Source organism: Podarcis erhardii (assembly GCF_964252035.2).
Source record: "Podarcis erhardii genome assembly, chromosome: 9".
In the NCBI taxonomy this organism is placed as follows: domain Eukaryota; kingdom Metazoa; phylum Chordata; class Lepidosauria; order Squamata; family Lacertidae; genus Podarcis; species Podarcis erhardii.
This window is the reverse complement of record NC_138512.1, coordinates 26,538,291-26,555,462: the sequence shown is the minus strand read 5'-3', so window position 1 is coordinate 26,555,462 and position 17,172 is coordinate 26,538,291. Positions and strand designations below refer to the sequence as shown.

The 17,172-nt window shown below is 41.0% G+C and overlaps 1 protein-coding gene across 1 annotated transcript in view; it reads right to left on the bottom strand.

Annotated features, from left to right (window-relative positions):
* SCFD2 (sec1 family domain containing 2) overlaps positions 1 to 17,172 on the bottom strand; it is a 155,475-nt gene that overhangs the window by 13,091 nt on the left and 125,212 nt on the right. Inside the window, exons 6-7 of the mRNA XM_081875817.1 lie at positions 8,254 to 8,399; positions 4,504 to 4,638 (exon numbers count right to left, since the gene is read on the bottom strand). Of these exons, the coding sequence (XP_081731943.1) occupies positions 4,504 to 4,638; positions 8,254 to 8,399 (281 nt within the window). The remainder of the gene's footprint in view (positions 1 to 4,503; positions 4,639 to 8,253; positions 8,400 to 17,172) is intronic.

Sequence of the window (17,172 nt, the reverse complement as noted above, 5' to 3'; positions counted from 1 at the left end):
ATAAAGGACACGGTCCAGTTAGAGAAAAACTGTCAGAGAAGGTACAGGGTACAGCTGGTGAGGGATATGGCTTGGGGAGAGAGTCCCAAGAGCCAGACAGAGAGTCTGCAAGAGTTGTATTTGGTCCCTGGGCCTGAGGATCCCCATGCCAGTGCTAAACTGTGGTAAATCTAAAATGGAAACTTCTGATATTCTCCTTATGGCAGTGCTGGAGATCAGAGGAGAGTTGCACATGAGCCCAGGAGGAGGCTAGGCACATTGTCATAATGCCAAATCACAGTCCAAACACAGCAGATTGACATGCATATTAATGGCACACCAGCCCTTTCTCATATTAAATAGGGCAATCCTCATAAGGGTTCTGATGCATTCCTTTCCTACAGTTCTATGATTTTGAGGAGCCATTAAGTAATCAATAGTAAATAATTTTATTTCCAAGACAGCCCACAAAAAAGCTTTCCCCTGTTGTTTTCCCACGTGCTAACAGAAAAGGTATTACAGCATATCATGTACTAAGGCTCCCCTCAACTAAGCAAGTTTGTCAGGTTCAACCGAAGAGTGACATTTCTTGCCCAAGTTTTGATATACAGCAGCAACTGCTGAGTGATTCTAGCTATGTTTTAGTTTCTCCTTTATCTTTCCACCAAAGATGGCTGGCATAGATAGCAATTGTGGCTGCAGGAAAGACTTTCCCTCTCCTTTCCCCCTGGAGAAGCCCCTGTGAAGTGGCACATTTAGATCCCTAATTTTGGAAGAAGCAAAAAACAAGAAGCAAAGAGGCATTGACACACCCTCTTTGATTCTACAAGAGTACAAAAACTTGTCTACACTAACAGTTGCATGCAGGGGGAGGGGGAGGCTCTCACCATTCCTCCTCAGCACGGTCCCTGACAACTTGTAGGACTGGTTTATAAATTACCAAATTCAGGGAAAGATACATCAAATACATTCATTGTACTGTGTCTCCCTTACACAGCTTAAAGACAACTGTGATTAGGAACAAGAAGTGAAGCTGACCAGGAAAATCCGAAACCAGCACAATCAAGCATTCCAAAGAGACTGGAGCAAATTTAACCAATATTTGAAGGACCATTGTAAGCAATTAACAACACTGGCAGGACAGTAAGAAGACTTGTAATGTTAACCGTACTTACCTTTTCATATTTATCTAAAATTGAGACGTATCAAATGAGTGAAACGTAAATTGGAAAATGTATAAATGCTATGATATGGAGGTTAACTCTGAAAACCATGAGGTGGGAGGGAGGGGAGTCAATAAGCTCTTTAGAGCCAAAGAAGTAAAGTGAACAATGATGATGTGATTAAATATTATAAAATGGAAAATTAATAAAAAGTACTAAAAAATAAAGAAAACTGTGATTAAATGACATACAAATTGTTAAAATAAAATAAAAAAATTAAATTAAAAGGTGCACAGAAGACAATTCATTGGCCAGTGCATTCTGGATATGTAGGGGAGGCTCTGATTCTCTATTTTCAGAGAGATCCCAAAGCTGACCATTGGCTCAATCCAACCTTTGGCAGCCTGGTGCCCTCCAGATATTTTGAACTACAACTCCCATCAGTCCCAGGAAGCACTTGGTTGGCAAAGGCTGCCTTAATCTCTTTTTGTGGTGTCTTAGTTTGCCTGGCTCAAAGTCAGCTGGTTTGTCTGTGGAGCAAAGCAGAGGCGAATTTAGGGGAGCGCAACCGGTTCAGTGTTACTGGGCGCAGAGCTTCAGGAGCGCCGTAACTATGATTTAGAATGGAGAGTGCGAGGTGGAAGGGCACCAGATTTTGGCACCACACAGGGCACCACTGAAATTTGATACCCCAAGATCCAGCCCCAAGCATAGTTATGAAGTATGAACAGCAACTGCGAAAAAGGCTTAATCTATACTTAGGGCTCACCAGGACAAGAAAGGCAGGGACCTCTGTTACAGAAACCATTTTTAGATAAGTCTTGGGAAGCCAGGGAACAGGGGAGCACTTCCACCTAGAAAACTAGATGAGCAAAAAAATATATATGTAGCAGAGCAATTTCGTGGAGTTTCTATTAGTGGTCAAGAGCATGATTTGCTAGTCTCTCCCTCCCTGCCTCCCAGCCTGCAGCTGCCAAAGTGAATACTGAGCTGTCCCTTGAGAGACATTTGGGGAGCTGCTCGCCTGCCTGTCACCTTCCTGAACAGATCTTGTTAATGACTCCCACAAGCTGTGCAACTTCATTAATCATTTTGGGGTGTGTGTGCATGATTAAGTGAGGAGGGAGAGAGGATTCATACCCAGTGGAAAAGAAGGCCATTACATCGTATTTGTAACAGGGAAAGTGGGCACAGACAGTGCAGTTAAAGGCCTGGAAGGATCCCAGGACAAAATCGGCACAAATGTTCTTATCTCATGACTGGTGGTGAAAAAGCTAGTTTCCTCCCAAAGGTCAGTCAACATTCTGTAGCCAATCGGCACACGCAGACTTCGTTGGGCTGCTTTGTATTCCCCAAGTTTGCCCACTTAGGGGCTTTCTCCATGTAACAGGTGGGGAGTATACAGTGGTACCTCGGGTTACAGACACTTCAGGTTACAGACGCTTCAGGTTACAGACTCCGCTAACCCAAAAATAGTACCTCGGGTTAAGAACTTTGCTTCAAGATGAGAACAGAAATCGTGCTCTGGCGGCATGGCGGCAGTGGGAGGCCCCATTAGCTAAAGTGGTACCTCAGGTTAAGAACAGTTTCAGGTTAAGAACGGACCTACGGAACGAATTAAGTTCTTAATCCGAGGTACCACTGTATCCTGGCTCAAAGGGGGATGCTTCTTGGATACCTCAGGAAGAAGATGCTGATTGCAAGGTGATGAAAAAGAAATGATTCATAATTTGCTGAAACATGAAGATTTGTTCCTGGCATGTATAATTCATAAGCACTTCATAATTCTTCTTTTTTCTTTCAAGGGAAAACTATTTTGAGAAATGCCATTTTAACGCAGTCACTGTTGTTTCCAATTTACTGCATAACTCACTGCTTCCAATGCTTGTTCTTAAGAGCTTTAACCTTTTTTAAAATAATAATAATAATAATTGAGTACTGCCTAATGTATTCATCAGGAGAGATGCTTAAAAATATACTGCAGAAACTAAGGTTCCGCCCGCCCCATCAGTCCTAAATGATTCTGCCCCCATCTCTCTCTTTCTTTCTTTCTTTCTTTCTTTCTTTCTTTCTTTCTTCCTGACTGAAGTTAAGCTCTAGGGCCTGTGAAGCAGGCAAATCCTTTGATTGCAACGGTATTCTCTTTAGACCTAGTTAATTTCAGCACCGGCAGACAAATGAGTGAATGGACAAATTGTTTTTGGAAGCATCGTATGATGTTGAAGGCTGCAGCTATTAATTATGGACCGATAATAAATGGTTTGCATTTGCATTTGATGTGGAAACCAGCAGTTTCACTGCAAAATCAGTGAATGCAAAATCTGTTTATGTGGAATTGTAGGAATGAGTTCATCCCTTATGGAGAAAGATACACTAATTCTGGCAATCAGTTGTGAACTAAACCCAAGCTCATCCTAGCAGGTGAAAGAGAGTTGAAAGAATTGAAACCACTATTAACAGAGGCAGAGGGAATAGTCAGTACTTTGTGGGCCTCAAGAAACCATCTTTGGAGAGACTTCATCAGGCAAGGCCTTCTTCCACCTGCCTTGCCCCACCCTCCAGTCCCTGCTTCTCAATTTGTATTGTATTATTTTATGCTCTGTGGCTTACCAATGTTTTATTGATTGTAGTTTAGAAATTATTTATTGTAATTAAGAGTGGATTTCTATTTAATTTTCATATGCTGATATTATTATTCTATACTATTCTAATGATTGATGAATGTTACTTTATTTGATGTAGGTTGCTTATTTTAAAGTTATGTTTTATTATCACAATTTTTGTATTGCATTAGATTGTTATAAGGTGTACATTCATTGTTTATTCAGCTTGTAAACCGCCTTGGATATTGTAAGATAGAAAGACGGTATACAAATTAAAAGTGATGATGATGATGATACAAAGTGTTCAAAGTGGCTGACAAATATAAAATCAAACATAAAAACAACGGCAGAACAACCACTAAAAACATTATAAACAAAAAACAGCAGTGACAAACAATAAAGAGCCGTACTCGACATCAGTACTTTTAGTAGCAACAGAATCAAACGTATGCTTAAAAAGGAGTTTTCCATTCCCGATGGAAAACAATTAAAGAGAAAGAAAACCTAACCTTTGGGGGCAGGGAGTTCCAGAGCTACCACCTATATATAAAATATAAACTTTAAAACTGCAAAATGCATGTTCCGTATTCTACTGCAAGTCAAATGCCAAAGCTGGCTGTAGCCAATGACTTGGGCATATTAGGCAGAAAACTATGAGATAACAACGTCACAGATAAAACGAAGCAGCTTCCTCCAAAAACAGCTACACATTTAACTCTGTTAAGATGTACACGTGAGCAACTGCATAGCAACCTTACCTTCATAAACATACTAAACCCAGTTTTCAGAAGGTCTGTGAGCCCAGAAGACATGTGCTCAATATCAACAGAGTCAGGTCGATCCGGATTATACATCTCTTCCACCACTTGCTTCAGCAATGGTTTATACGAGGCCTGGAAAATATTAAACATTGAACGTAAGTGTATATACAAGTGATTTCACAATGCACAACCCACTTGTGAAATTTACTGTGTTGGGATATGTTCATGGTCACTGTGGTAACTGCTAAAAAAAGAGAGGAAAAAGGAGTGGAAGCTGCCTACAACTTGCTCACTGGAGAAGATACTGTCCTGTTTGCATCAATATGTTGTCTGGAGACAGAGACAGGGCACACACACAGATATCTTTCATACTGCTTTTGCAACACGAGACAAACCAATTCTGCTTTATTTCGCTACTAATGTTGGGGAAACATTTTCAGCCTCTGCCTAGTTGATGGTTCAAACTGGACTATTGAGTCTCTGCATTGATTCCCACTGGTTGGCTCCACAAAGATACAAGCACTCAGCTTCTTGGAAAATAAAAATCCAACAATCTGAACTTTAACAAAATCTGAAGATGAGGGGAGGAAAATGTACAGAATCCCAGGGAGTTCTTACCTCTGCCTGGTATATTTGCTTTTGCCAAAAAACAAACAAAACAAAACACCTCATCACAAGAAATAACATTAGTTCACTAGGTCCTAAAGTTAAAGGGACCCCTGGCCATTAGGTCCAGTTGTGGTCGACTCTGGGTTTGCGGCACTCATCTCGCTTTATTGGCCGAGGGAACTGGCGTACAGCTTCCGGGTCATGTGGCCAGCATGCCTAAGCCGCTTCTGGCAAACCAGAGCAGCGCACAGAAACGCCATTTACCTTCCCGCTGGAGCGGTACCTATTTATCTACTTGCACTTTGACGTGCTTTCAAACTGCTAGGTTGGCAGGAGCAGGGACCGAGCAACGGGAGCTCACCCCGTCGTGGGGATTCGAACCATCGACCTTCTGATCGGCAAGTCCTAGGCTCTGTGGTTTAACCCACAGTGCCACCCGCGTCCGTTCACTAGGTCCTAGCCTTGTGCAATTTTGGAGCTGCTTTTTTGTATTGATATGATCGGGGATCGATCACAAATGGACTGAAGTCTCTCAACAGTAATGATTACCATTACCCTCTCTCAACACACACTGGCTGGGATGGGGAACAGCGGTGTTCCAATGGCTAACTAATCATGTATTAAACACAAGTATGTAAAAAGGATGCATAGTTGCATGGGGTGAATTGCAGCAAAGGATAGGATATCTAGACTAATGAAGAGTCTGGGTTTATCTGGCTTTTAAAATGATTTTTAAATGTTACAATCCTCTTTTGATGTATATACTAAACACATTACTGAGAGTGTATCACTTCAGCATTTTGAAAATTGATTTGGAAGGTTGTATTTGAAACACTGCAAACATCATTTGGAAAGCCAGCATCATAACTGACGTTTTGATACAGAGCTGGTGAGGGACAGCATTTTGTCTATTTGAACATGTATTTTGCTGGTTCTTCAGGTCCCTGGATCCAACCGTAATGCAAATAAAATAAAGTAGGCACTTTAAACCAGAGGAATGCTTTTAGTGAAAGCTTACTGTATACAGTTTATAAAGTTTTCTACATTTATACAATTACAGCAGATCTAAAGCAGTAACAACCAACTAATATAATTTCAGTAGCCAGTATTACAATCTACAAAACTGAATTAATGTGTTCCATTTATGGCAGCCAATGTTTCCTTACTGAGCTATTCCAAGAATGTCAATCTCTAGTTTTCTTAGAAAACACATGTAGGAGTCATGCTGCAGAAATGATAAACAGAAGTGCCACTTACCTTAGACAGAAAAAAGAAAAACAAATGAGAAACTAACTACTTAAACTGAACAACCTGGGGGAAAATGATTTTCTAAAACATTATAGCCATTAAAGACACATTTTTGTGTCCAGCAGTTTGCGCTGTCAAATAAAGATCTTTTTCTTCCATGCAGCCACTAAGAAAATGTAGATGTGCCACTCAAAGCTTCCTCCAATACACATTTACATTTTAACTGAGCCAAGAATGATGCAGCAGACATTAGCTGTGTGTTATATGACTGGCTGGGACTCAAAAACATAAAATACGGCTTGTTGAACACACACAATTATTCCTTTGGGAAAGAGAAACAAATTCATTCAAAATGATATGCTTAAAAGGGAAAGGATGTCAAAACAGGAAATATGTGATTTTTTAATATATATATATAAAATCACTTAAGCTTTGATTCAAAGCACACTTATTGGAAATAAGTTCCACTGAAATAAGCAGAACGTCTCTGTATTTAGGTTGGATCCAGATTTGGTTAATTATACTTTAGTCATGGCTAATATAAGTCCCATTGAATTCAATGGGTCTATTCCAAGTAAGACTAATGAAATCTGGATTCAATCCATTGTAGTTACTGATTATCCATGGGGGGCGGGGGCGGCAGCTGGACCCACTCTGGCCAAGGACCTGGGGATGGGTGATGGCATGATAGCCAGTATGGTTTCACTCCCTCTATGATCTTGGCTGTGTGGAAGGTAAGGTATAACCATTAAACATCCCTGTCTATGCAACCGGATGAGGAAAAATGTTCTTTCTTATTGGGGCGGGGGCAGGAATCCTCTCTTGCACTCTTCGTACTTCTAGTTTAAGACTACAGCAGCTAAAAAGAATCAATCAGTGCTTAACAATGGTACATCAGGGACATGATGCTATCTGAAATTAAGGGCTGAGAAATAGGAACACGGTGACAAATTGTCTAGAAAACATCAACAAAGGTGCTACCAAAAAGCACAGAGCAAAAGCTTCAGTAACTGGTTGTTCCAAACTCTGATAACTTACATAATATATTGGGGGGGGGGGGTGGTTAACTGTTTCATGCACAGAAAATGTATCAATAAAAAGATGCTATAGTTTGATTTCTATTCTTTTTAAGCTGGATACATTTAGTGGTTACTGCTAAATGGATGACTATTCTATAGAGTAGAGTAGAGTAGAGTAGAGTAGAGTAGAGTACCCCTGGGTGGTTAAGTCCAGTCAAAGGCAACTATGGGGTTGTAGTGCTCATCTCACCGCAGTGGTACCTATTCATCTACTTGCACTGGTGTGCTTTCAAATTGCTAGGTTGGTAGGAGCTGGGACAGAGCAATGGGAGCTCACCCTGTCGTGGGGATTCGAACCACCAACCTTCTGATCGGCAAGCCCAGGGGCCCAGTGGTTTAAACCACAGTGCATCCCTTTCTATTTTATAGAGCAGGTGGCCTTCATGGGTACATGTAAGCTCCCTGAAACTGGTGAGGCTAGCACAGAAACAACATTAGATGGATGGCAATGTTATAGCTGCTGTGGTTCAGTAGATATCCTTTCAATTAAGCAATGGCTATTAAGAACATTGGAAGGGAAAGACAATTCTACAAACCCACTTGTAGATTAGTAGAATACGTTCTGCATTAAACAACTACAAAATCAGTCACATTTTGCTACAGGTAGTTTTGCCAATGCTCCAAACCAGGGCTTCTTAAACTTGGGTCTCCAGCTGTTTTTGGGTTACAACTCCCATAATCCCCAGATAGCAGAACCAGTGGTCAGGGATGATGGGATTTGTAGTTCAAAAACAGCCGGAGACCTAAGTTTGGGAAACACTGCTATAAAGTAACACATGGATTTTTTTTTTAAGAAGACACAGCAACTTGCCTGTTGAATTTGGCTTCCTGGAACATGTACGGAATTAAACTGCTTCATGTAAGCCCGAGCTCTTGCAACATCTCTGAGAGTCAGAAAGATCTCATTCACAGCAGCTGTGGCCTTTTGAAATGTCAGATCAAGTGAAGACTCACAACCTGGAACAACATGGAAAAAATATTTGCTAGGTGAGGCCATTTTTTTTTTAACCAACACAAATGAAAGTAGTGGGGGATGGGAAGAGGAATGGGGGGGTTTCTCTAATTTAAGAGCAGGGATGGTCAACGTATGCATTCTTGAGGGGGTTCTGCATTCTCCAGATGGTAGTTTAACAAATCCCCCCAGATTTAAGAAGGCAAGCAACAGTTTGAACCTTGCATATGGCAACATTGGACAAGTCTTGTTAAGCTCTCAGCTATGATGCTGAAAATAGAAATATCAGTTTCTCTGCCTAGAAAGTTTTAAAAGAACCATCACCACTTTAGCATCCCAATGTGGTTATGCATCCCAACTTGGTTATGCTACCAAAAATAAAATAAGGTATCGAAAGAAGAGAGAAGAAGAGTTTGGATTTGATATCCCGCTTTATCGCTACCCGAAGGAGTCTCAAAGCGGCTAACATTCTCCTTTCCCTTCCTCCTCCACAACAAACACTCTGTGAAGTGAGTGGGGCTGAGAGACTTCAAAGAAGTATGACAAGCCCAAGGTCACCCAGCAGCTGCATGTGGAGGAGCGGGAATCGAACCCGGTTTACCAGATTATGAGTCTACCGCTCTTAACCACTACACCACACTGGCTGTCAGAAAGAAAGAAAGAAAGAAAGAAAGAAAGAAAGAAAGAAAGAAAGATAGTATAACTTTCATCAAATGCCCATTTAAGTTTCTTTTGTTCCTGTTTGTCTACATATATAACACACAGGTTTGACACAAAGCATTCCAGAGGTTTTCCTTCTAATAATGTATTACAATGTATTTTGCATGCTTCCTTAAAACTGTTTGCAGAGGATGTCCATAGACAATGAGATGAAATCAATGATAGGCCATATCTATCTGCCTTCCACTGATCTTGCTAACATTTCAGTACAAATATGAAGCAGCTGTGAAATTCATGCTCACAAGGAAGCTTCATAAAGTATTTCCCCCCCCCTTTGTTTCTACGCTATGGTTACTCCGTTTAAAATTAAATTTTAATCTTTGCATAGCAACATAGCAGAGTGGTTTTGTATTCTCAGTGAACTGACTTGAAGTTCATTTCACTTAAGAGACAGTTTTGAAAAGGCAACGCAGTTTCCAGGATTACAAATGGTTGTTACAACAACTCTGAGGTTATTCTCTGCTAACAATAAACATGTTGTAGCAAGTTTATAGATTCAATTGCATAAAGGAGTAGGACTATCGGACCTAAACAAAACTGTAGCATCACTGTGTTCTGGGGCTGTTGGCAAATATTTCTAAAATATTAGAAATTGCATCTCTAATATTTTAAACCCACCACCATCAATTATACCTGCTACCCACTGTTCAACCACATGGTCCTGGGGTGGGTTACATCTTCAAATGATAATATAATACAATAAAACACCCCCACTCCCAAAATATCCTGGTTGTTTGATAGTAATGACAACTGCAGTAATAATAATAAGCGTGGTTGATTTGTTCTAAGCCAGGATGAAAAGGGTCCCAGTAACACTATGGCTGATACAATTGTCATGAATGTGCTTGCGGTTAAGAAAAGATAAAGCTTTAAAAATGGCTCACACTTTCTCTATGAAAGGTAAGGTTATTTAAGCTTATTGAACTCATGTAACAAAAAACACTGAAGTGATTTACAAAGAGAATAAAATAAAATAATAAAAATACGTACCCATATTAAAAGCATAGTCAAAATAAGGTCTCATTGTTTAAGGATGGAACAGTATTTTGTACATTTTGTGCACCGAATAACCCAACTTCAGGTTAGAAGACTATTGTTTTTAATGCGCAGCTGACAATAATGCACAGTTTGTTCCTGCACAGTGTGTTCCTGGATTGAAAACACGCATGGACATACACGTAAATATAACTCAGATGTTGTAAAATCCAGTCCTGTTGATCATGGACACCCTTCTTAACATGGATCAAAAGAAAATGATAAGCAGCAGCAACTTAGAAGGAGACTGGTTTTGAAATTATTTATTGTCTGAAGTCTTCCCCACACATATTCTTATGTGGGAAGGCAGCGGGAAGGTAAACGGCATTTCCGTGTGCTCCGGCTTCTGTCACAGTGTTACATTGCGCCAGAAGCAGTTTAGTCATGCTGGCCACATGACCCGGAAAACTGTCTGCAGACAAACGCCGGCTCCCTCGGCCTGAAAAGCAAGATGAGTGCCTGTGACTGGATTTCACAGTCCAGGGGTCCTTTACCATTACCTTTACCTACCACAAACCCCATGCAATTTAGTTCTAATCCAACTGTGCTGTTCATGAGTGCAACAATATCAGTAATTGTAATGTTGTAGCTTATGTTGACATTTCCCTTAAATGAACTGAACGAATAGAATCCCATGAAGTTAGTAACGGCTTTCAATATAATGCACAAAAATACTATTTTAATAAACTTCTTGTATTTCCATCCAGCTTATAAAATAAAAATCAAACCTCAGGAATAATTTCAAATTTAATTCTACTTCTAATATTGGATTTGAATTAATAGAAAGTGAGCCTTTAACAAGAAGAAAAGCCAAGGCAAAAGTTAATATTAGAAAATCTCACAATCTTCTTTTTTGACAGGATTAACATTTTCCTCAAACCATGGGTGGCAGCATGATTTGAAGTACACATTGCACTCAGAATGACATTCAATAGAACATCTTTAGCAGAGAGGTTTATTGAGATTTACGTAGCTTATGAATCATATAAATCATTCATCTGATAATAATTCAAACAGCTTTGCAAACCTCTCTATCTTGATTTTTCAAAAAATTTAATCAGGGCTCTGTAGGTTTTCTGGGTTGAGGAGAGTAAATATAATACAATAGTCTATCTATCTGAAACTGAGCCAGCCTATTTCTCCAGCAAGGTAGTGCAAACTCAATTATTTTACCGGGTTATTTACAAAATTAAACATTTTGCTTTATGGCAGCAATTCCGAATCACAAAAAGAAAGAAGGGAAAAAAGAGAAGCACATGGGCAAAAAAGGGAACACAAGATGACACAGATTTGCATAAAACTGACATAAGTTAATTTAAATGTACAAATGTGAATCTAAAATGTTTACTACAATTTAAACCAGAAATATGGAATATTTAGCTAGGGCTTTCCACTTGGCCAATGAGACACTGTTCCTGAAGCCACGCCCACCTGCCTGACACCTGATGTCACATGTGACACCAGGTATGGGGCAGGTAGTGCCTTGGCTAAAGAGAGTAAAATTTGATCCTGTTCAGTTTGGGCTTGTCGCCAGTGAGTCAGCTGATGCAAGGGGAGTTCAATCCTGCATGGCAGTATCTCTCCCCCCCCACTACCTGGGCCATCTTTGACAGGTGGGTGGGACAAACTACCTGTCAATCACCTGACAAGTGACAGGCAGGTGGTGCTCTCACCCACTTGTCAACGTGGGCTCGCCAGTGTGGGGAAGATTTGCACCCTACTGAAAAGAATGATCCCCCACTCCAACTTCAAAACAAATCCAATTCATCTTTCCATAGTGGGAAGACTTGACTAGGTGACAGCCTGCTCAATCTGCTTTCCACATGTTAACTATTGATAGTTAACATCAAGGTCCTTGCTTCTTATAGTTTTTTTATCTTGGACTAGACCACCCCTGAAATAGGGCTTCTTCCTCTCCTCTCTCCTCTCCTCCCCCACCCCACCCCAGTCTGTGAACTATGAATCTCTATTAAGCAGATAGAGGAGCCAACGAAAATGTTTTTGACTGATGAGCATTAAGAATGCAACTCAAAACATGTTTAATAGGCAGTAAGCCTTGCCAAATATAGAATATAGGACTCTGCTGCTGTGAATCATAAAGTTGTGGAGTTGGACTCTTAAGTGTCAATAATAATAATAATAATAATAATAATAATAATTTATTTATACCCCACTCATCTGGCTGGGTTTCCCAATGGAGTCCCATGGATTGGCAAGATTTCCATGTTATAAACCCTCTTCCTTAAGTTTTATATCCAACCTTTCCCATCTTTCATTCAGAAAAGATTAGGCCCACTGCATTCACGATATGAACCGAGCTACAAGACTTCTTTGAAAATAACCAATTAATTTATTGCCTTGCTCTGTCACTTTCCAAAACCTTATCATATAGCATACATGGCTCAGTTGATAGAGTATGAGCCAACAACAACAACAACAATTTTTTTTATTTCTATCCCACCCATCTGGCTGCATTTCCTCGGCCACTCTGGGCAGCTTTCAAGAGAACATTAAAAACAGAATAAAACTTCAAACATTAAAAACTTCCCTAAGCAGGGCTGCCTTCATAGGTTGGACTCATTGACCCTTGTGGTCCCTTCCAACTTGACAATTCTATGATTCTATCACTACAAAGCCTAAAAAGATTGGGCAGGTTTTGCTCTGAAACCTCCATATCCAAGGTCTGATAGAAGTAAGGTAAAGGTAAAGGGACCCCTGAGCATTAGGTCCAGTTGTGGCTGACTCTGGGGTTGCGGCACTCATCTCGCTTTATTGGCTGAGGGAGCCGGCGTACAGCTTCCGAGTCATGTGGCCAGCATGACTAAGCCGCTTCTAGCAAACCAGAACAGTGCACGGAAACTCGTTCACCTTCCCGCCAGAGTGGTACCTATTTATCTACTTGCACTTTGACATGCTTTCGAACTGCTAGGTTGGCAGGAGCAGGGACCAAGCAACAGGAGCTCAGCCCGTTGTGGGGATTCGAACCGCCAACCTTCTGATCGGCAAGTCCTAGGCTCTGTGGTTTAACCCAGTACTGGATATTAATATCCTCTCTGCATAGCCTTCCTCCTTTGCTTGTGTGAAGGATTTTTCTGTGTTGTATGTGTTTGAATGTGCGCTCTCCCTATCCCCACAATTCATTCCTACTTGTGAATGCAGGGTTAGGGTGATCTTCCAGACAGAGCAACACTGTCATACATCACTGCTAGAAAAACTTAAAAGAGCCAGCAACTTCCCTCCATCTTTCTAGCCCATCATCTCCCCTCCCCCCCCCCCGATCATACTATCCAAGGTTTTGCACTGCCATCTTGAGAGGAGGAGGAAATATTAAAATAGCATTCTGTGGGGGGAAATGTTGCCATTTGCAGCGCCAACTTGTTTCTAACACTCAACACGTTTTCATTAGCAGGCTGTAAAACTTTCAGACTGCTCAGGACTTTAGCAATCCACAGAATAATTTATCAGAATAGAAAAGAGCACTTGACAAAAGTCTCCAAGCAGCTAGTCTGAACCAAGCTTTGAAAACAAATCCAGAACACTTCTGGTCTTTTCCTAAGAATCTCGTGCTAAAGTTTATGAGAACATTTATAGAGACTATGATTTTCTCAAGCTATTTTTGCTTTAGACAGTTAAGTTGAAAAAAGTTGTTTTGCAAGAAATCATAGGCTCGCTTTCACTAAACACTGTAGTCCTTTCCAGCATTGGAATCTGTATCCATGAGGGTGTGGAATTGCATGATACATCCCCTCCACCCTGATCTTCCTGCACTGAAGGGGGATTGTACAGCAAGTCTACTCACTGAATGTACTTACAACTTTCCCCACAACCGCCCTGAGATCTCCAGGTATAGGGTGGTATATAAATAACAACAACAACTGGAAACCCTCAAAGTACAAGGTTTCCAACTGGGCAGAGAATTGGCAAATGTGTTCAGCCAAACTCACAGATTTTCTTACTCAATGCAGGAGTTTCCTCACTCCAAGGATACAGATTCTGAACACCTGAGGAGGAATTGTTTTACAGTGGTACCTCAGGTTAAGAACTTAATTTGTTCCGGAGGTCCATTCTTAACCTGAAACTGTTCTTAACCTGAGGTACCACTTTAGCTAATGGGCCTCCCGCTGCTGCTGTGCGATTTCTGTTCTCATCCTAAAGCAAACTTCTTAACCCGAGGTACTATTTCTGGGTTAGCGGAGTCTGTAACCTGAAGCGTCTGTAACCTGAGGTACCACTGTACTTCAGAATCATTACACTAAAAACTACAATGTTCCTTGTTCACTGCCAAGTTTGACACAGCTCTAGTAAATTTTATCCTGAGCATACTTTCAAAGTAACTTACGTTGCTACCACAGGTAGGATTTGAGCATCAACTTGTTACGGTTAGTCACATGACAGTACTGAGCTCATGGTGCCTCCCCTTGTTTTCATACTACCACAGATTCAAGTGAGTGGCAAAATTCTACGTGTGTGCAGGGGAGAATCAGACATGCAACTGGAGGTATCCTCCTGCTGCCATTTGTATGGCTGAACCAGAGCTCTGCTGTCATTGGCTTGAGTGTTCAGCTATGTGAACTGTTCAGCTATTATCTCCTGCACGTGGGCAGAACTTTGCAGACTAGAATGCTCAGTAAGAGGGGGATAAAATCCCTTCCAACTACCTTTTGTCAAAATTCAGAAGCATGAGGAAAAGAAATGTCAGCACCACGTAAGCAACTTGTTCTCTCAAACAGACACCAGGTCGAAAACTCTCTCTGGCTTTTGGATGAGCAACAGCTTGCCACTTTGAGTCATATAGTGCCTACGTATTCTTTCTTGACTAAAGCTGTTTTGCAGTTGTCTGCAGAAGGTGTAGGCAACATATCGCAAGTGGTTGGCATGTGCTCCTGGTAGGATTTCTGTAACCCACAAGGACTTCAGGAAATCCAAGAGTCTAACTTTTAGCCCCACTAAAAAGTAATGCTCAAGAACTTGTGTATTTACAAAGCACTGGAAATTCTACTAAAAGAAGAGAAACAAAAATGCAAAGCAAAAAGAAGTCCGAGAGTAGAAATTGCCTACCCTAACTGCTCTAGAATAGAGGTATGATTAGCATATGCTACGCTAATGAAAACACTGAGCAAATTAATTACAGGCAGCATAAGCCAATGAAATATACTCGGAGTCAAGAGTGGATTTCATACTCTTTATTCAGCTCATAGTGGTGAGGAGGAATGGAAGTTCCCCCAGAATGTTTGCTTTATATACATTATTTCCACAATGGGCCCCACGTGATTGGCTAATTCCGGGATCCTCCTGTAGGCCAATCAGGTTGCGGATTCACTTCCACCTGGAGCTGGATTGGGTGGTTCCTGTGGACCAATCAGACTGCTGCAATCTGGGTTCTATTGTTCTAGGACCAGACTGCTGCATTCTGAATCCTATTGTTCTAGGACCAATCAGACTGCTGCATTTTGGATCCTATTCAACACAGTACATAACAGCCAAGCAGCTATTGCACTTCAGATAAGCTACTGGTCTCATGTTGCGCTTACAGTGCCATCTTACACAGGTCTGTGCAAAACTAAGCCCAACTGAGTCCAATGGGGCTAACTGCGAGGCAAGTGGGTATAGGATTGCAGTTCTAACAGTCTTCTGTGGCATATGTTATTTGATCCAATTACAGTCGTACCTTGGTTGTCGACTTCCAAAAACGTTCGACAACCAAGGCTGCAGGAGCTTCCTGCGCACAACCGGAAGCCGTGGAAGACGCATTGGACATTTGACTTCCAAAGAACATTCGCAAACTGCAACACTCACTTCTGGGTTTGCGGCGTTCGGGAGCCAAAACATTCAACTCCCAAGGTGTTTGGCTTCCAAGGTATGACTGTATAACACACATTAGGGGGGGAATAACATGTTAATGGGAACCTTGATTATGCTGCTGAACTACAGAACCCTGCCAAAGAAGGATGTGAGGAACAAAGGAGAATGGGCAATGCTCAAAGGTTAAAATAAGAGAAGTTATTTACTCCACTGTATTGCCAACCTAGCAGTTCGAAAGCATGAAGTGCAAGTAGATAAGCAGGTACAGCTCCAGCGGGAAGGTAAACGGCATTTCCGTGTGCTGCTCTGGTTCGCCAGAAGCGGCCTAGTCATGCTGGCCACAGGACCTGGAAGCTGTACGTCAACTCCCTCGGCCAATAAAGCGAAATGAGTGCCGCAACCCCAGAGTCGGCCACGACTGGACCTAATGGTCAGGGGTCCTTTACCTTTACCTATTAATATTAAAATTATATATCAGGTTAGTATATTACGATCCCACAGTGTATGTTCCTCCAAACTGGCTTAACCTGCAATAATATATTATTGCCTGTTTCACATGTCTGAGTCTTCTCTTTCAGTTTTGGTTTTATTTTCTGTTTGTTCTTTATCCAAACTGGACTGTAAGCCAATTGGGTAGCAAGGTCTTAGGTGCCTCAGTAAAATTTATACTATACTATACTATACTATACTATACTATACTATACTATACTATACTATACTATACGACATATAAGGACCAGGTGGTCCTTGTTCTGACCCAGAAAGGTAATTCTTACTTTTAGTATTAGGCTGTATATGAAACTTTTACTTTTAGTATTAGGCTATATATGAAAATTCAACATTACTGAGTATCTCTGATTTACTTGGTTCCTGCAGTTGCTACATTTAGACATGCCACAAACCCACTACCGCCATGGAAAATTAAGTATGCGTATAAACAATGAAACAGCAATAGCTCCACTGCTTAGCAATCTTATCCACATGTTCCAATTAAGGTGAAACAATCAAAAGCAACTCTAAAGAGGCTGCCAGAGAAACTCTGGAACTATTTCTAGGAAACGTTGACTCCAAGAAAGACACCAAATTTGGTGCGAGGTTGTTTCAGAGTTCACTGAAAATTAATGAACTAGTTCTCTTAATGTTTGGCCACAGTTTAGAATTTTAGCTAGGACCTGTTGCGATTGAACTAAAATGAGAAGAGGATTGGAAGTTAAGCAGCTC